Source organism: Gymnoscopelus microlampas (assembly GCF_963454915.1).
Source record: "Gymnoscopelus microlampas genome assembly, chromosome: 11".
Taxonomy (NCBI): domain Eukaryota; kingdom Metazoa; phylum Chordata; class Actinopteri; order Myctophiformes; family Myctophidae; genus Gymnoscopelus; species Gymnoscopelus microlampas.
In genome coordinates, this window is record NC_139948.1 from 46159507 (window position 1) to 46178338 (window position 18832).

Below are 18832 nucleotides of genomic sequence, written 5' to 3' on the forward strand. Positions count from 1 at the left end.
TTTCGTCACCAGCATTTTTCGTCATTTTTCGTCACCAGCATTTTTTCGTCACCAGCATTTTTCGTCACCAGCATTTTTCGTCATTTTTGGTCACCAGCATTTTTTCGTCACCAGCATTTTTCGTCATTTTTCGTCACCAGCATTTTTCGTAATTTTTCGTCACCAGCATTTTTTCGTCACGAGCATTTTTCATCACCAGCATCTTTTCGTCACTAGCATTTTTCGTCATTTTTCGTCACCAGCATTTTTTCGTCACCAGCATTTTTCGTCATTTTTCGTCACCAGCATTTTTCGTCATTTTTCGTCACCAGCATTTTTTCGTCACCAGCATTTTTCGTCATTTTTTGTCACCAGCATTTTTCGTCATTTTTCGTCACCAGCATTTTTCGTCACCAGAATTTTTTCGTCACCAGCATTTTTTCGTCACCAGCATTTTTCGTCATTTTTCGTCACCAGCATTTTTCGTCATTTTTCGTCACCAGCATTTTTTCGTCACCAGCATTTTTCGTCACCAGCATTTTTTCGTCACCAGCATTTTTCGTCACCAGCATTTTTCGTCATTTTTCTTCACCAGCATTTTTTCGTCACCAGCATTTTTTTCGTCACCAGCATTTTTCGTCATTTTTCGTCACCAGCATTTTTCGCCATTTTTCGTCACCAGCATTTTTCGTCATTTTTCGTCACCAGCATTTTTTCGTCACCAGAATTTTTTCGTCACCAGCATTTTTTCGTCAGCAGCATTTTTCGTCATTTTTCGTCACCAGCATTTTTCGTCACCAGCATTTTTCGTCATTTTTGGTCACCAGCATTTTTTCGTCACCAGCATTTTTCGTCATTTTTCGTCACCAGCATTTTTCGTCATTTTTCGTCACCAGCATTTTTTCGTCACCAGCATTTTTCGTCACCAGCATCTTTTCGTCACCAGCATTTTTCGTCATTTTTCGTCACCAGCATTTTTTCGTCACCAGCATTTTTCGTCACCAGCATTTTTCGTCATTTTTCTTCACCAGCATTTTTTCGTCACCAGCATTTTTCGTCATTTTTCGTCACCAGCATTTTTTTCGTCACCAGCATTTTTCGTCATTTTTCGTCACCAGCATTTTTCGCCATTTTTCGTCACCAGCATTTTTCGTCACCAGCATTTTTCGTCATTTTTCGTCACCAGCATTTTTTCGTCACCAGCATTTTTCGTAATTTTTCGTCACCAGCATTTTTTCGTCACCAGCATTTTTCGTCATTTTTCGTCACCAGCATTTTTCGTCATTTTTCATCACCAGCATTTTTCGTCACCAGATTTTTTTCGTCACCAGCATTTTTCGTCACCAGCATTTTTCGTCATTTTTCGTCACCAGCATTTTTCGTAATTTTTCGTCACCAGCATTTTTTCGTCACGAGCATTTTTTCGTCACCAGCATTTTTCGTCATTTTTCGTCACCAGCATTTTTTGTCATTTTTCGTCACCAGCATTTTTTCGTCACCAGCATTTTTCGTCATTTTTCGTCACCAGCATTTTTTGTCATTTTTCGTCACCAGCATTTTTTCGTCACCAGCATTTTTCGTCATTTTTCGTCACCAGCATTTTTTCGTCACCAGCATTTTTCGTCATTTTTCGTCACCAGCATTTTTCGTCATTTTTCGTCACCAGCATTTTTCGTCACCAGCATTTTTCGTCATTTTTGGTCACCAGCATTTTTTCGTCACCAGCATTTTTCGTCATTTTTCGTCACCAGCATTTTTCGTAATTTTTCGTCACCAGCATTTTTTCGTCACCAGCATTTTTCGTCATTTTTCGTCACCAGCATTTTTCGTCATTTTTCGTCACCCAGCATTTTTTCGTCACGAGCATTTTTTCGTCACCAGCATTTTTTGTCATTTTCCGTCACCAGCATTTTTCGCCATTTTTCGTCACCAGCATTTTTTCGTCACCAGCATTTTTCGTCATTTTTCGTCACCAGCATTTTTCGTCATTTTTCGTCACCAGCATTTTTCGTCACCAACATTTTTCGTCATTTTTGGTCACCAGCATTTTTTCGTCACCAGCATTTTTCGTCATTTTTCGTCACCAGCATTTTTCGTAATTTTTCGTCACCAGCATTTTTTCGTCACCAGCATTTTTCGTCATTTTTCGTCACCAGCATTTTTCGTCATTTTTCGTCACCCAGCATTTTTTCGTCACGAGCATTTTTTCGTCACCAGCATTTTTCGTCATTTTCCGTCACCAGCATTTTTCGCCATTTTTCGTCACCAGCATTTTTTCGTCACCAGCATTTTTCGTCATTTTTCGTCACGAGCATTTTTCGTCACCAGCATCTTTTCGTCACCAGCATTTTTCGTCATTTTTCGTCACCAGCATTTTTTCGTCACCAGCATTTTTCGTCACCAGCATTTTTCGTCATTTTTGGTCACCAGCATTTTTTCGTCACCAGCATTTTTCGTCATTTTTCGTCACCAGCATTTTTCGTCATTTTTCGTCACCAGCATTTTTTCGTCACCAGCATTTTTCGTCACCAGCATCTTTTCGTCACCAGCATTTTTCGTCATTTTTCTTCACCAGCATTTTTTCGTCACCAACATTTTTCGTCATTTTTCGTCACCAGCATTTTTTTCGTCACCAGCATTTTTCGTCATTTTTCGTCACCAGCATTTTTCGCCATTTTTCGTCACCAGCATTTTTCGTCACCAGCATTTTTCGTCATTTTTCGTCACCAGCATTTTTTCGTCACCAGCATTTTTCGTAATTTTTCGTCACCAGCATTTTTTCGTCACCAGCATTTTTCGTCATTTTTCGTCACCAGCATTTTTCGTCATTTTTCATCACCAGCATTTTTCGTCACCAGATTTTTTTCGTCACCAGCATTTTTTCGTCACCAGCATTTTTCGTCATTTTTCGTCACCAGCATTTTTCGTAATTTTTCGTCACCAGCATTTTTTCGTCACGAGCATTTTTCATCACCAGCATCTTTTCGTCACTAGCATTTTTCGTCATTTTTCGTCACCAGCATTTTTTCGTCACCAGCATTTTTCGTCATTTTTCGTCACCAGCATTTTTCGTCATTTTTCGTCACCAGCATTTTTTCGTCACCAGCATTTTTCGTCATTTTTTGTCACCAGCATTTTTCGTCATTTTTCGTCACCAGCATTTTTCGTCACCAGAATTTTTTCGTCACCAGCATTTTTTCGTCACCAGCATTTTTCGTCATTTTTCGTCACCAGCATTTTTCGTAATTTTTCGTCACCAGCATTTTTTCGTCACCAGCATTTTTCGTCATTTTTCGTCACCAGCATTTTTCGTCATTTTTCGTCACCAGCATTTTTTCGTCACCAGCATTTTTCGTCATTTTTCGTCACCAGCATTTTTTCGTCACCAGCATTTTTCGTCATTTTTCGTCACCAGCATTTTTCGTAATTTTTCGTCACCAGCATTTTTTCGTCACGAGCATTTTTCGTCACCAGCATCTTTTCGTCACCAGCATTTTTCGTCATTTTTCGTCACCAGCATTTTTTCGTCACCAGCATTTTTCGTCACCAGCATTTTTCGTCATTTTTCTTCACCAGCATTTTTTCGTCACCAGCATTTTTCGTCATTTTTCGTCACCAGCATTTTTCGTCATTTTTCTTCACCAGCATTTTTTCGTCACCAGCATTTTTTCGTCACCAGCATTTTTCGTCATTTTTCGTCACCAGCATTTTTCGCCATTTTTCGTCACCAGCATTTTTTCGTCACCAGCATTTTTCGCCATTTTTCGTCACCAGCATTTTTTCGTCACCAGCATTTTCCGTCATTTTTCGTCACCAGCATTTTTTCGTCACCAGCATTTTTCGTCATTTTTCGTCACCAGCATTTTTCGTCATTTTTCTTCACCAGCATTTTTCGCCATTTTTCGTCACCAGCATTTTTCGTCACCAGCATTTTTCGTCATTTTTCGTCACCAGCATTTTTTCGTCACCAGCATTTTTCGTAATTTTTCGTCACCAGCATTTTTTCGTCACCAGCATTTTTCGTCATTTTTCGTCACCAGCATTTTTCGTCATTTTTCATCACCAGCATTTTTCGTCACCAGATTTTTTTCGTCACCAGCATTTTTCGTCACCAGCATTTTTCGTCATTTTTCGTCACCAGCATTTTTCGTAATTTTTCGTCACCAGCATTTTTTCGTCACGAGCATTTTTTCGTCACCAGCATTTTTCGTCATTTTTCGTCACCAGCATTTTTTGTCATTTTTCGTCACCAGCATTTTTTCGTCACCAGCATTTTTCGTCATTTTTCGTCACCAGCATTTTTTGTCATTTTTCGTCACCAGCATTTTTTCGTCACCAGCATTTTTCGTCATTTTTCGTCACCAGCATTTTTTCGTCACCAGCATTTTTCGTCATTTTTCGTCACCAGCATTTTTCGTCATTTTTCGTCACCAGCATTTTTCGTCACCAGCATTTTTCGTCATTTTTGGTCACCAGCATTTTTTCGTCACCAGCATTTTTCGTCATTTTTCGTCACCAGCATTTTTCGTAATTTTTCGTCACCAGCATTTTTTCGTCACCAGCATTTTTCGTCATTTTTCGTCACCAGCATTTTTCGTCATTTTTCGTCACCCAGCATTTTTTCGTCACGAGCATTTTTTCGTCACCAGCATTTTTTGTCATTTTCCGTCACCAGCATTTTTCGCCATTTTTCGTCACCAGCATTTTTTCGTCACCAGCATTTTTCGTCATTTTTCGTCACCAGCATTTTTCGTCATTTTTCGTCACCAGCATTTTTCGTCACCAGCATTTTTCGTCATTTTTGGTCACCAGCATTTTTTCGTCACCAGCATTTTTCGTCATTTTTCGTCACCAGCATTTTTCGTAATTTTTCGTCACCAGCATTTTTTCGTCACCAGCATTTTTCGTCATTTTTCGTCACCAGCATTTTTCGTCATTTTTCGTCACCCAGCATTTTTTCGTCACGAGCATTTTTTCGTCACCAGCATTTTTCGTCATTTTCCGTCACCAGCATTTTTCGCCATTTTTCGTCACCAGCATTTTTTCGTCACCAGCATTTTTCGTCATTTTTCGTCACGAGCATTTTTCGTCACCAGCATCTTTTCGTCACCAGCATTTTTCGTCATTTTTCGTCACCAGCATTTTTTCGTCACCAGCATTTTTCGTCACCAGCATTTTTCGTCATTTTTGGTCACCAGCATTTTTTCGTCACCAGCATTTTTCGTCATTTTTCGTCACCAGCATTTTTCGTCATTTTTCGTCACCAGCATTTTTTCGTCACCAGCATTTTTCGTCACCAGCATCTTTTCGTCACCAGCTTTTTTCGTCATTTTTCTTCACCAGCATTTTTTCGTCACCAACATTTTTCGTCATTTTTCGTCACCAGCATTTTTTTCGTCACCAGCATTTTTCGTAATTTTTCGTCACCAGCATTTTTCGCCATTTTTCGTCACCAGCATTTTTCGTCACCAGCATTTTTCGTCATTTTTCGTCACCAGCATTTTTTCGTCACCAGCATTTTTCGTAATTTTTCGTCACCAGCATTTTTTCGTCACCAGCATTTTTCGTCATTTTTCGTCACCAGCATTTTTCGTCATTTTTCATCACCAGCATTTTTCGTCACCAGATTTTTTTCGTCACCAGCATTTTTTCGTCACCAGCATTTTTCGTCATTTTTCGTCACCAGCATTTTTCGTAATTTTTCGTCACCAGCATTTTTTCGTCACGAGCATTTTTCATCACCAGCATCTTTTCGTCACTAGCATTTTTCGTCATTTTTCGTCACCAGCATTTTTTCGTCACCAGCATTTTTCGTCATTTTTCGTCACCAGCATTTTTCGTCATTTTTCGTCACCAGCATTTTTTCGTCACCAGCATTTTTCGTCATTTTTTGTCACCAGCATTTTTCGTCATTTTTCGTCACCAGCATTTTTCGTCACCAGAATTTTTTCGTCACCAGCATTTTTTCGTCACCAGCATTTTTCGTCATTTTTCGTCACCAGCATTTTTCGTCATTTTTCGTCACCAGCATTTTTTCGTCACCAGCATTTTTCGTCATTTTTCGTCACCAGCATTTTTCGTCATTTTTCGTCACCAGCATTTTTTCGTCACCAGCATTTTTCGCCATTTTTCGTCACCAGCATTTTTTCGTCACCAGCATTTTTCGTCATTTTTCGTCACCAGCATTTTTCGTAATTTTTCGTCACCAGCATTTTTTCGTCACGAGCATTTTTCGTCACCAGCATCTTTTCGTCACCAGCATTTTTCGTCATTTTTCGTCACCAGCATTTTTTCGTCACCAGCATTTTTCGTCACCAGCATTTTTCGTCATTTTTCTTCACCAGCATTTTTTCGTCACCAGCATTTTTCGTCATTTTTCGTCACCAGCATTTTTCGTCATTTTTCTTCACCAGCATTTTTTCGTCACCAGCATTTTTTCGTCACCAGCATTTTTCGTCATTTTTCGTCACCAGCATTTTTCGCCATTTTTCGTCACCAGCATTTTTTCGTCACCAGCATTTTTCGCCATTTTTCGTCACCAGCATTTTTTCGTCACCAGCATTTTCCGTCATTTTTCGTCACCAGCATTTTTTCGTCACCAGCATTTTTCGTCATTTTTCGTCACCAGCATTTTTCGTCATTTTTCTTCACCAGCATTTTTCGCCATTTTTCGTCACCAGCATTTTTTCGTCACCAGCATTTTTCGTCATTTTTCGTCACCAGCATTTTTTCGTCACCAGCATTTTTCGTCATTTTTCGTCACCAGCATTTTTTCGTCACCAGCATTTTTTCGTCACCAGCATTTTTCGTCATTTTTCGTCACCAGCATTTTTTCGTCACCAGCATTTTTCGTCATTTTTCGTCACCAGCATTTTTCGTCATTTTTCGTCACTGCATTTTTTCGTCACAAGCATTTTTTGTCATTTTTCGTCACCAGCATTTTTTCGTCACCAGCATTTTTCGTCATTTTTCGTCACCAGCATTTTTCGTCAATTTTCGTCACCAGCATTTTTTCGTCACCAGCATTTTCCGTCATTTTTCGTCACCAGCATTTTTTCGTCACCAGCATTTTTCGTCATTTTTTGTCACCAGCATTTTTCGTCATTTTTCGTCACCAGCATTTTTCGTCATTTTTCGTCACCAGCATTTTTCGTCATTTTTCGTCACCAGCATTTTTCGTCACCAGCATTTTTCGTCACCAGCATTTTTCGTCAATTTTCGTCACCAGCATTTTTTCGTCACCAGCATTTTCCGTCATTTTTCATCACCAGCATTTTTTCGTCACCAGCTTTTTTCGTCATTTTTCGTCACCAGCATTTTTCGTCATTTTTCGTCACCAGAATTTTTTCGTCACCAGCATTTTTCGTCATTTTTTTTTTTTTTTTCGCAAAAAAAGTCACTACCAATCCACTTGAAATTGCCTGAAACGTACTCCTAACAGGTTTTTGGGGGAACAATTTTTTTTTCGTTTCGGAAGTGTCACTACCGAAACGGAAAAAAAAGTACTAAGTCCAGAGCTCGATGAATGTTAGGGACCAAAAAAAAAGTCATTACCAATCAACTTTAAATTGCCTGAAACATACTCCTAACAGGTTTTTGGGGGAGCATTTTTTTTTTTCGTTTCGGTAGTGTCACTACCGAAACGGAAAAAAAATTACTAAGTCCAGAGCTCGATGAATGTTAGGGACCAAAAAAAATGTCACTACCAATCTACTTTACATTGCCTGAAACGTACTCCTAACAGGTTTTTGGGGGAACATTTTTTTTTCGTTTCGGTAGTGTCACTACCGAAACGGAAAAAAAATTACTAAGTCCAGAGCTCGATGAATGTTACGGACCAAAAAAAAAGTAATTACTTGCCTGAAACGTACTCCTAAGTGTGGAGGCCAAAATCGTCCCCCCGAAAACCTGTTAGGAGTACGTTTCAGGCAATTTAGAGTTGATTGGTAGTACTTTGTAGTGACACTAGTAGTAAAGTAAGACACTTCGGTGGCTAATGTTAATGCTAACAGTTTCTATAAATAGAATAGGCAGATATGGCAACATATCCATATATGGTGCTATTCTAAATATAGGCTAATTCTAAATATAGGATTCTATTAATACATATGATATAGATTTTAATCCAATCATTTTAATCCAATCATTTAATTTGTTTCATTAATTCGTTCTTAATCCAATTAATTAATTCGTTCATTAATTAATTCATTCTTCATTTCATTATAAACATTATATATCTTTCTCTCTATTCTTTATCTAATTCTCTTTTCTCTCTCTCTCTGGGTTTCTGTCTTTTTCCAAAAGCCCAGATACAGAGTGTCAGTTTTGACACCTGGTCAAAAATGTACCCTCTCCCCCATCCCTTCCTCTTTTTTCTCTCTCTCTCTTTTCTCTCTCTTTTCTCTCTCCCCCCTTTTCTCTCCCATTCCCATTCCCTCCCTCTCTCTTTTCTCTCTCTCTCTCTCTCTTGGCAAAATTGATGGAATTGGGTAAAGGGGAGATGGTTGGATAATGATCATCAGTGGTACTGCAGGCACACATACACAGACCTATCAGAATACCTTGAGTGTTTCATTTGTCATATTATAGGCTTATTTTTTTTAAACAATAATAACTTTAGAACAGATGCCGTAGCGATGATAGTGATTAAAGATGGAGTCTGTCTTATCCCCCTACGGGGATCAAAGCAAGGACTCAGATTGCTCTGTAAATGGATGAGAGGATTGGGGTATGTATTAGTCTATAGCATTATGCCCCATGGTTTTAGAAGTTCACTAATACACTATGGCATGCTGGGATAATACTTCGTAGCCAATGGAATCCCATAGGATACAGTATGCCTGCTCCTCTCCTAGCAAGGGCCTTGTTCACACCTAGGGTGTTGGAGCTATTGTTTTCTCGGCCCACAGCTGTAATCAGGCCTGGAACCTTAAAAATAGCCTAGTCTCTTAGTAGTATAACCAAATGGACCCAGGATGTTCTGAAAAGATCTGTAACTCAAGCATCTGCATCACTTGATTAAATAATTGTTAATTTGATCAGCGTATGCCTGTTATCCTATTGGTACCAACTCTCCATCATTTTACAGTATTGGATCCCCCTGGAACCCCTCCCCCCTCATGGACAGCTGTTTTGCCATTGACAAATGGTTGAGAACCACTGACTTCAATTTTCAGGTCTCGTGTGTCACTTTTAAAATCATATGATATATATAAAATGGCTGTAAATGGTACTGAATGCATACGTTCTACATACAATAAATATTTATTATGGCTGAGTGAACATCTAACATTCTGACATTAACCACTTCACTCCATTATACATTCAGGGATAGGGTTAGGGTTACAGTTTTTGAGGTGTTTCTACTCCAGTAATATATAGGGATATTATTTTATCCCATATGTCCCCTAACCATCAGTTTAAACTGTTATACAGTTTATTATAAGCACATAGACACATTCAATTAAAATGTTCTACGGTTACATGTGTGTGTGTGTGTGTGTGTGTGTGTGTGTGTGTGTGTGTGTGTGTGTGTGTGTGTGTGTGTGTGTGTGTGTGTGTGTGTGTGTGTGTGTGTGTGTGTGTGTGTGTGTGTGTGTGTGTGTGTGTGTGTGTGTGTGTGTGTGTGTGTGTGCACTCACAAAACTATAACTAGGCTCTACTCAATTTTATTGGTGAAACATTTTTACACTCAAAAATATTGAGTAAATTCTACTGTTATGAAATCATGTAAATGCTACTTAACTAATTGAGTAAAAGTAAGCAAAATATTTAGGTAGATATTAACAACTACAATTGAGTACAATGACCTATAGAAATTGAGTAGATATAATTAAATTCTTATGTCAATACCACTAAAAAATACAAGTAAATATAATCGAATATTAGAGTATGATTTAATAGATATTATTGAGTACAATGACCTATAGAAATTGACTAGATATAATTAAATTCTTAAGTCAATACCACTAAAAACTACAAGTAAATATAATCAAATATTAGAGTATGATTTAACAAAACAAATATCTTACATTTACTCTATTAATTTACTCGATTTAATTCATATAGTACTATTTACCCTATTCATTTACTCTAGTCTATAATTTCTATAAATTATTAAAACATTTAAATTATTTACTTACATTTTAAACATGTCTACCTTTGTATGTCAAATGAGAACAACGATTGTACAGACAATATATGTTTTTATTGTCCAAATGGAACAGTGCAACACATTCAACAATAACAGTGTGATATGAAATATCACACTGTGAAATGTAAACATGAATAAACCTTGCAATAAAAGTATAAAAAAAACAAAAACAATAACAGTGTGCAAAATGACATTTAAAAATGTCTGCAAAAACAAAGCTTCAAGCTAATGTTCAGTAACAGGGGTCTCCCTGTCTGGAGTGAAAAGAAATTAGTTTGTTAAATAGCTGGAGAGACAGGGAGACCCCCGTTACTGAACAGTGGTTTTCAACCCCTTTCATATCAAGGTCCACTTCAACAATAATTAACTCTTAGTGTTAAGGGGTAAAGATCTGTCGATCCATTTGGTTACCAGCTCTCCATCATTTTGCTTGGGACCACCCGGTACCACCTCAAGGACCAATGGTGGTCCCCGGACCACTGGTTGAAAACCACTGCACTATGACACCTTCGATTGAACTCTGCATATGGGTAAGCAGCAGTCTAACAAACATTTACAAAGAACAATTATGAGCTCTTAAAATGAAAATCATTACCATACACACATTTTATAGCGCTAATCAATAAAGGCTGTTGACAATAACACATTTTAAATTCTAAACTTTTATGTAAACATAAACACTTTTTAACTGCACTCTTATGTAAAGTGTTAAAGATCCATAAGGATCCATTTGGTTACCAGCTCTTCATAATTTTGCTTGGGACCACCCCCTGAAGGACCGGTGGTCCCCGGACCACTGTTTGAGAACCACTGCAGTATGACGTATACACTCAACACCTTGAATTGAACATTTATAAAGAATAATAATGAGCTCTTTAAACATTACCACACATACACACATTTAATAGAGCCAATCAATAGAGGCTGTTTGAAATACTTTTCCAAAAGTGTTCTTAACTTGTGTGTAAACATTAACACTTTTAAAATCTGAACTTTTATGTTAACATTAACCCCTTTTAACTGCACTGCAATGTTTAATGTAAACATTAGAATAATAGCTCCCTTCCCTTATTAAGACAATAAATGTACTTTTTGGCAGGTATAAATCAAATATCAAAATACAATGACCTAACCAATCACAAGAGTTGAGAGAGAGCTATTCCCATGACAGAAAATGTATGTTGACTTGCCACTGTTTCAACTTCAAAATAAATCAACCTCCAGTGGGTATACCCACATTCAGACAGCATGTTCAGAGCATGTTTCTGATCAACAATCAGAAACTACATACGCAGACATTCTTTCAGTCTCTGAACCTTTGCTGTAAGCCGTCCAGAGTCCAGCTGAAGGAACAGCTTCTGAAACACCTCAAAACTATACTTGAGTTTCTTGGGGTACCTCAGGTCAAAAGCATAAGTCAGTCCCAGAAGATAGCAGCAGGCTCTGCTCACATCCCCGAGATCTTTGAGGACGGTGATGCCCTCAATCACGATACCGACATCTCTTGCGTCGCCTTCACCTTGGTTACGCAGCTGGTAGATTGCCATCACCTTCTGTGCCAACTCCGCTTCCACACTGGCCGATGCATCCTGAGAATATTGTAAAGACAATTGATTAGAGCTCACTTTCAGGCTGCATGTTACCAGACAAGGACACAGATACACACTAAGCAAACCAAATTGCTTTTACACATGCATTGCAGCCTTGAGTGCATCTTGCTATTACCAAGTTGGGCTGTATGTGAGAACACAATGTCTTAATCACAACCTGATTCTCTGGACACTTTCCCATGAAACCATCCATAATCACATTAGTTTTTAAAAAAAAGCTTAATTTTACTCACTTCAATGTTCACGATCAATTCATTTGCATGTTCTCCCAGATGGTCCATTAGGCATCGGATGACGACCTCTCTGGTTTGCTGAATGGGGATTCCAGTCTGCAGATATAGCAACAATAAATTAAATATTACTTTTCACATTCAAGCAGGGTGTTTCTTTATTACATAAACTTCAAAGGCTGGGAGACTGTCCTTAATCTTTATTAAGACTTCTAGCAGGGAATGAACAGGAGAGTATTGCACGGGATTAAGATGAGTTTAGGATACATTCATATATAAAGTAATTGGTGATTGTAATTGCATTTCACAAGAGGGAAGTGTGAATGAGACAGATGGGATCATAATTAAAACAAGTATTAACTGAATAGGTAGGCCTAAATGTTTAATACCTGAAGTAGAACACTCATTTGAGCACGATGTCTCTCTCCTACAGCACCCTTCTTTGACTGGAACAGTGACAGCAGTTTGGCGGTATGGTGGTCCAACATGGCCATGAATTTTTGTTCGAGATTCAATGAGGTGATCATCCTGAATTCGGCACCGACCTGAAAGACAGAAATGAGGGATTGAGAGATAAAGAACACATTGTGAGCTTGTAGATTAGTCATTTTCCACATGTTCATGTAGAATAGATGCTAGGGTGCAACGGGTTAAATACAATGTAAGTGGCTGTTACATGCAGGACATGTCATTTTTGTTGACCAAACCAGCGATACAATTTACTCACTTGTGAAACATTAAAGAAGGCAGGCCATCTCTCCTTGAAGTCTTTGACAGACATCTGCTGGCTGATAACATCTTGTCTCCTATGTGCAAAGGTTCTGCACATCAAGTCCTTGATGACTGTGCTGTTTTTCTTCTTTGATTCCTCGATTAGTTGGTGTCGGTAAAGCTCTTGCTGTTCCTTATTGTCACCTGTGGGATAGTCTGGGAGATACATCACTTCTCCTTTCCGTGCTTTCTTTACATTCTTTGCAGGTTTACGGTCACTAGGCCTCTTGTTCTTTAGAGTGTTGCAGCTAACCTCTGAAAATCCAAGACCGCTGAGCTTTTTCCTAAGATCTAGCATCTTGTCTCTAAGACTCACTTTCCATAAAAGCCAGCCATTACGAGATGTGTCTGTCAGACATGGGTGCTTCTTGACTAAAGCCTCTGCAACTGCTTCTATTTCCAGGCCTGAGGGGTAGGGTTTGTAGCTGTACATGTAGTCTGCCAATTTTGCCCTAATGTCCCCGTTGATCCTAGAACTTTCGAGCAGAGTACCATTCGAGGCATATTCTTCATTGGCATTCTTCAGTACTGCCTCTGTTGGCACAGAGAAAGGTGGAATGACGATTACACTTGGCCACAAGTCCCTAGCAGGGCTTAGTATAATAGTGTCTCCCGAGCCTGATGATCCCTCGGTCTGGTCATCTGACCCCGTATCAGTACGAGGGGATAGTATAATAGTGTCGTCCGATCCTGATGCACCATCTCTCTGGATATCTGACCATGTATCACTAGCAGACACATAGCTTGTACTCGCCTGGTTATCTGGAGAGAATTCAAGTACTATTGATGGAGTGATTGAAACTCTGATTGTCCCCCTGTTTCCTATCTGGTCAGTGGAATGAAGTGCAAAGAAATCACCAAAGCCTACATCCAAGTACTCTAGAGAGAAACACTCAGTGAGTCCAAACGTGTCCTTGACAGTCTTTTGCAACTCTTCTATAGTGCTGGGTATTCCTGATGGCAGTGTAAGCTTCTCACTCCGTTGTTCTATTATAACCTTCAAGGCAACCAAATCCATCTAGGCAAAACAGAAAAAATACAAGAAAAAAAATAATTATTGCAGGTGTTTGACAGTCATTCTCCTCCCACCCCCTAAAATGGACAAATGTGGCGCTTCAACGTAACCATGCGTTTGCCTCCCACACAATAGGCTGCCAAGGGATATGTGTCACCTAGTTCACCATGTTGTATCAGGGTCATTCTCCCAGAGTATTCCAAACTAAATTACCTAAAATGTTCATCATACTTGCCGTTAAGTAATTTCACAATGAAACTGAGATTTCTGTCTACAATAATCTGTGAAATCTCAACAAAGTCAGGGAGCCCACCAGTTGTTCCATAAGGCAAAACCATACCGGCAGCATATTTAGTTCCATGGTGTATCACAACATTGGTCAAGTTCACAGTGGTTTGTGTTGGATAAACTTTCTTGAAAGCCTGCTGTATCCCCAAATCAAGTATTTCTAATGGAAGAGCTGATATTTTAGTGACACATGTTGCAGGCTTTGCATTTGCTTGTGAATGATAAGCCATCATCCTTTGGTGCTTTGAGGCAAGTGACAGCGATATATTTATGAAGTTGTTTGTGTATCTAACAACTCTCTTAAAAAAAGAGTGTTTTGCCTCAAAGCGAAAAGTCCAGACACCAACTAAAGGACCAAATGCTCTTACCAGTTCCGGATAATGCTCCACAAAATGGTGCTTTGGAATTAATTTTTGCTCTGGGAAAACATCCAACAGTCTGCGGCGATGTTCTGATATCAATATGTCTAGATGGCAAATTCTTTCCTCAGTAAGAATGGGGGATACTACAAGCTCAGTAATATCTTTTAAGATCATCAGAACTTGCCAAGCTGGATCATCCTGTGGTACTTTTGAACCAATAATGAAAGGTAAAATCCTTAATAATGTCCAATTTTCATGTGCATTCCCACCAATATTTTTGTTTTTTGCAAATTTTTTAGGGATTGGTTGGGGTCTATCAGTCTTATCAGTCCACTCGTAAGGAAACTCTGTTATGGACTGGTTAAGTTCTGTCAAGGTGAAATACTTGTTGCGGATGAACACATTAAGACATAGCGCCAATTCCTTTGGAATTATACCTTCAAAAAAATCGTGCAAAACATCTGGTGGGTACCCTGTTACAAAATGAAAATGGCTCAATTTTTCAGTTATAGGACAACCTTTCTTCACACCAAAACAGTGTCCTTGAGCAGGATTTTCTTTTACAGACCCAACATGTAAATCATAGTTCTCTTTTGTTCTTGGTGGAAAAGCTCCAGAACACACTTCTTTTTTTCTGATATTCAGAATGTTCCCCAATACAAAATCTACAGATATAGTGTCCATTAAAGCTTTCTACAAGTCCACTTAAAGAATGAGCGCCAAGATTGTCGGCTGAAACACAAAACACAGTACCTCTAATATTTCTACCAAGCTGAGGCAAAAAAATACCTTCCTTCTCCAATGTTGAGAGGTCTTTTAAGAGAGGCTCCAGCACAGTTTCGTAGCCAAATTTCTTTACGTCGTTTGCTTTACAAAGAATGGCCAAATTAATTGAAGTTAGCTGTGATCTCAGCTCAGATGGTAAATCAGCAGGTTGCCAGTACACGGCTGTGATTTTGTGTTTTTTCCGGGAAGTTCCAAGAGGGTTGCAAGTCTCAAAATCATCTACATAAAGAATAAGGGGAATACTTAACTCTTCATTAGCATGAAATTCATTTTGCTTGAAATATTTACCATCACGGAAGGATGACAACTGTGAAATGTTTGAATGTCTAGTCAATACATTGTTAAGAATGTCTTCATTTTTCAACACTTGTTGTAAGGATGGGAGAAGGGGCACATACTGAAAGCTGCGGTTCTCATCTCGATCCAAAACATACTCTACTGGCTCAATTAAACTGAAGTTTTCCTTAAAATATTTCTCCCTCTTATGCTTTGAGGAGAAGGGACCCTTTGACCCAAGGGCTACATTAAGAGGATTAGAGTGAAACAATTTGTCAACCAATTCACTGACAGTAGCTTCATCAACAGCACAGCTATTCTTAGTAAAAATATCCCCAATTAGCTTCGGAATACACTGAGTTGATGATGTGCAGATAAACTGAAGCTGTTCCACCAAATCATCAATGCATTGCCTAGAGACATTGTAGATGCTGTCCAGTTTTAACAAGAGAGAACCAATATTTGTCTCAATGTCAGTTGTAGTTGAAGTAGTCCTTTCACAATCCAACTCTAAGGCATCTATGTCCTCATCATCATGAGATTCCAACAGTGGAAGGTCATTGTCATTTTCAATACAGACTGGAGGTATTGCAATCACTTCAGGCTTAAAATCTTTCAATGAATAGAATTTGTGTTTTCTACTTTTGTGTGTTGCATAAGCCTGATACGTGTTAGCTGTGGAATCACATCCATCAAAAACACATTCTATGGTTTCAAAGTTTTTCAAGTGGGAATTAATATGTTGAAAATAGTCTTTTGCATTAGAAGAGAATGAGTCACATGTTTTACATCTGAGAGATTGCACAACTTCACACTCTTCAGTTTCGACAGTATTGTGGGTTATATGCAAGTGTGTGCGCAGGCCAGACCATGTCTTAAAGGTGCAAGGACAGTTTAAATGAATACAGGGAACTGAATATCCATGTCCAAATGTACCGTGATTCACTCGATAATGCTTGAGAAGTGTCCCTTTTGATGAAGCCACGAATGTGCACAGCTTACATCGCCATTCCATGAGCTGTAAAAAAAAGAAAAAGAAAAAAGAAAGAAATTAAAACTGATTGTAATGCTACTCTATAGATGTTCTCACCATACTCTACCACGTTGGTTCTCAAAGTGGGGTCCGGGGACCCCCAGGGGTCCTTGAGGGAGTCCCAGGGGGTCCCCAGCTAAATAGATAGTTAGGATCCAAATTGACCTTTATGGGTTTGCAACTCAGCGAGTGTACAAATGGAACCAAATGGACCCGTTAGTTCCATTTGTACACTCTCTGAGTTACATTAACATTGATTTTACAATAGAAATTGGGGTCCCAGATATAGAAATGCCATTAAATGGGGGTCCGTAGCCTAATTGCATGTCAAACTGGGGGTCCTTCAAATTAAAATGGTTGAAAATCACTGCTAGAGCCGTAAAAGTCTTCTCTTATGGGGGGGCCTTGGCATATCTTTTCAAATGGGGGTCCGCGGGCTAATAAGTGTCAATTTGGGGGTCCTTGACATGAAAAAGTTTGAGAACCACTGCTCTACCATATTTACTTTACATTTCTGTTACCTCTACTCCATTAAATAAAGCATTTAACAGCTTTAGTTCCATGTTACTGTGCAGATATTATTATGAAATATGGGGTTGAGCACAAAAAAGAAAAACATACATAATAAGGCTAGTTTGGTTACAGATGATGGAGCTGGACTTACTAGGCAGACAGAGATAGTTTCAACCCATAGCGTGCTTCTTTCTTGCTCAGTAGTTGACTTGTGTCTATAGAAAAATAAAAGGTAAACACACACACACACACACACACACACACACACACACACACCATTAAACATTAGCCCACGCAAGCACCTTTACAACCACATTGCCACCCCAACACAGGCTTATTTTCTACCGTTTATATCGGTGGTTTCCCGTTGTGGGCGCGTATGAACCATCCAGTTTAACTTTGATAAACAAATGAAAGTTATGGAGGCGCGCGCGCGCGGGGGGGATTTTGCCGCTTACCACGCTTTGCATCATGGCCGTTGTAGTTTACTTTCAGTGAGCCAACAATGAGACGCAAGTCAAACGAACTACACACCAAAAAACTAGCCCCGTTGTCGTCACTTCCTATATCCACGCAAGTTAACATGGGAAATGTATGTTGATAGTTCTGGGTCCACCTCAGCCTGGCTTTGAGCAATTCCTCACAATTTGCCGTTTACGTCTACACAAACGTTCAGATTTCAAAATAAATGTGCTTGCTGGGCTCACGGATGTTACAATATTGTATGCTCGAGCAAAATTACCCGTATTTTCCGTATTATTTAATAAAAAGTATTTTAATCCAATCGGTTGGACATTTTCTCAGACCTTTGACCATTGCTTTCAACGATGCGACCCTATCGGTTGGGAGACGTACTGCACTCTGATACATAAAACGTTTTATAGAAAATGGCCGTCGATTGGATTAAAATGTTTTTTATTGAGTATTACAGAAAGATACTGGTAATTCTGCTATAGCGTGCATTATTGTGACATCCGTGAGCCTTGGTTAAGCACTTTTGAAATATGAACGTTTATGTAGAAATAAGCGGGAAATTGGGAGGAACTGCTCAGAAGTTGAAACAGATCGTGGGGAACCGTCATGGCTACGTCTGAAGGAACGCTTTATACACCATTAAACTAAAGGCGAAATAGCAAAGTCCGCATCAACACACTGTAACACGACGCACAGGTCCATTTGGTTAAACTCTCAAGACCGCCACCCGGCCCAGAATAACTGTTAGCAGCAGACCACTGAAGTTTGTTTCACTGTAAGTTTAACTAGCAGGAAAAACTGTAAAGTAAGAAGGTATTCCTGAAATTATACCATATAAAAACGTGATATATGCTACAAGACACGGTCAATATTTAATTAACATGTACTTACCACCAGTACTGCTGCTCTCTTCTCTTGTTATTTGTTGAAACAATGGCGAAAGTCTGGACGACGGACTGACAGCAGGTACAAGAAGATTTCCCATAAAGGATAGCAGTTTGGGCGCATTTAGAATTGCGTCTGACGTCATCACGTTCAGTGTGACATCTACTCAATTTATTAGGTTATTCTTACTACAATGAAGAATATTGAGTTGGAATGAGTAATAATTATATTCATTTAAACTGATTTGTATAATTACTCCATTCTCAAATATTATGATGGAAAACTACCAAAACAGATTGGGTATATTTCATAAATATAATCAGTTTGTCAAATACTATTTTATTCTCATGACATTAACTAAAATAATAATGTACATCTTACTCAAAATCAACAGTTAGATTTTTACTCTTTTAGTTTGGTTTGTCCAACTCAAACAATCACGTGCATGATATTCACT

The 18832-nt window shown here is 38.8% G+C and overlaps 1 protein-coding gene across 3 annotated transcripts; it reads right to left on the reverse strand.

Annotated features, from left to right (window-relative positions):
* Nucleotides 1-10257: 10257 nt before the first annotated feature.
* Nucleotides 10258-18444, reverse strand: LOC311055603 (uncharacterized protein). Of its 3 annotated transcripts, XR_014601800.1 has the most exons (8): nt 18382-18444; nt 17168-17231; nt 16407-16488; nt 12700-13761; nt 12362-12517; nt 11976-12071; nt 10613-11721; nt 10258-10582 (listed from the first exon to the last, which is right to left on the reverse strand). XR_014601800.1 is itself a non-coding variant. In XM_084071857.1 (7 exons), the coding sequence occupies exons 4-7, from the start codon at nt 13759-13761 to the stop codon at nt 11416-11418; spliced, it is 1620 nt and encodes a 539-aa protein (XP_083927983.1). In that variant the 5' UTR covers nt 16407-16488; nt 17168-17231; nt 18382-18444; the 3' UTR covers nt 10258-11415. The 3 variants fall into 3 exon arrangements, 2 of the variants coding, with proteins under 2 accessions (XP_083927983.1, XP_083927984.1); XM_084071857.1 differs by having other exon boundaries at nt 10258-11721; XM_084071858.1 differs by lacking the exons at nt 16407-16488; nt 17168-17231; nt 18382-18444 and adding an exon at nt 16260-16369 and having other exon boundaries at nt 10258-11721.
* Nucleotides 18445-18832: the final 388 nt, after the last annotated feature.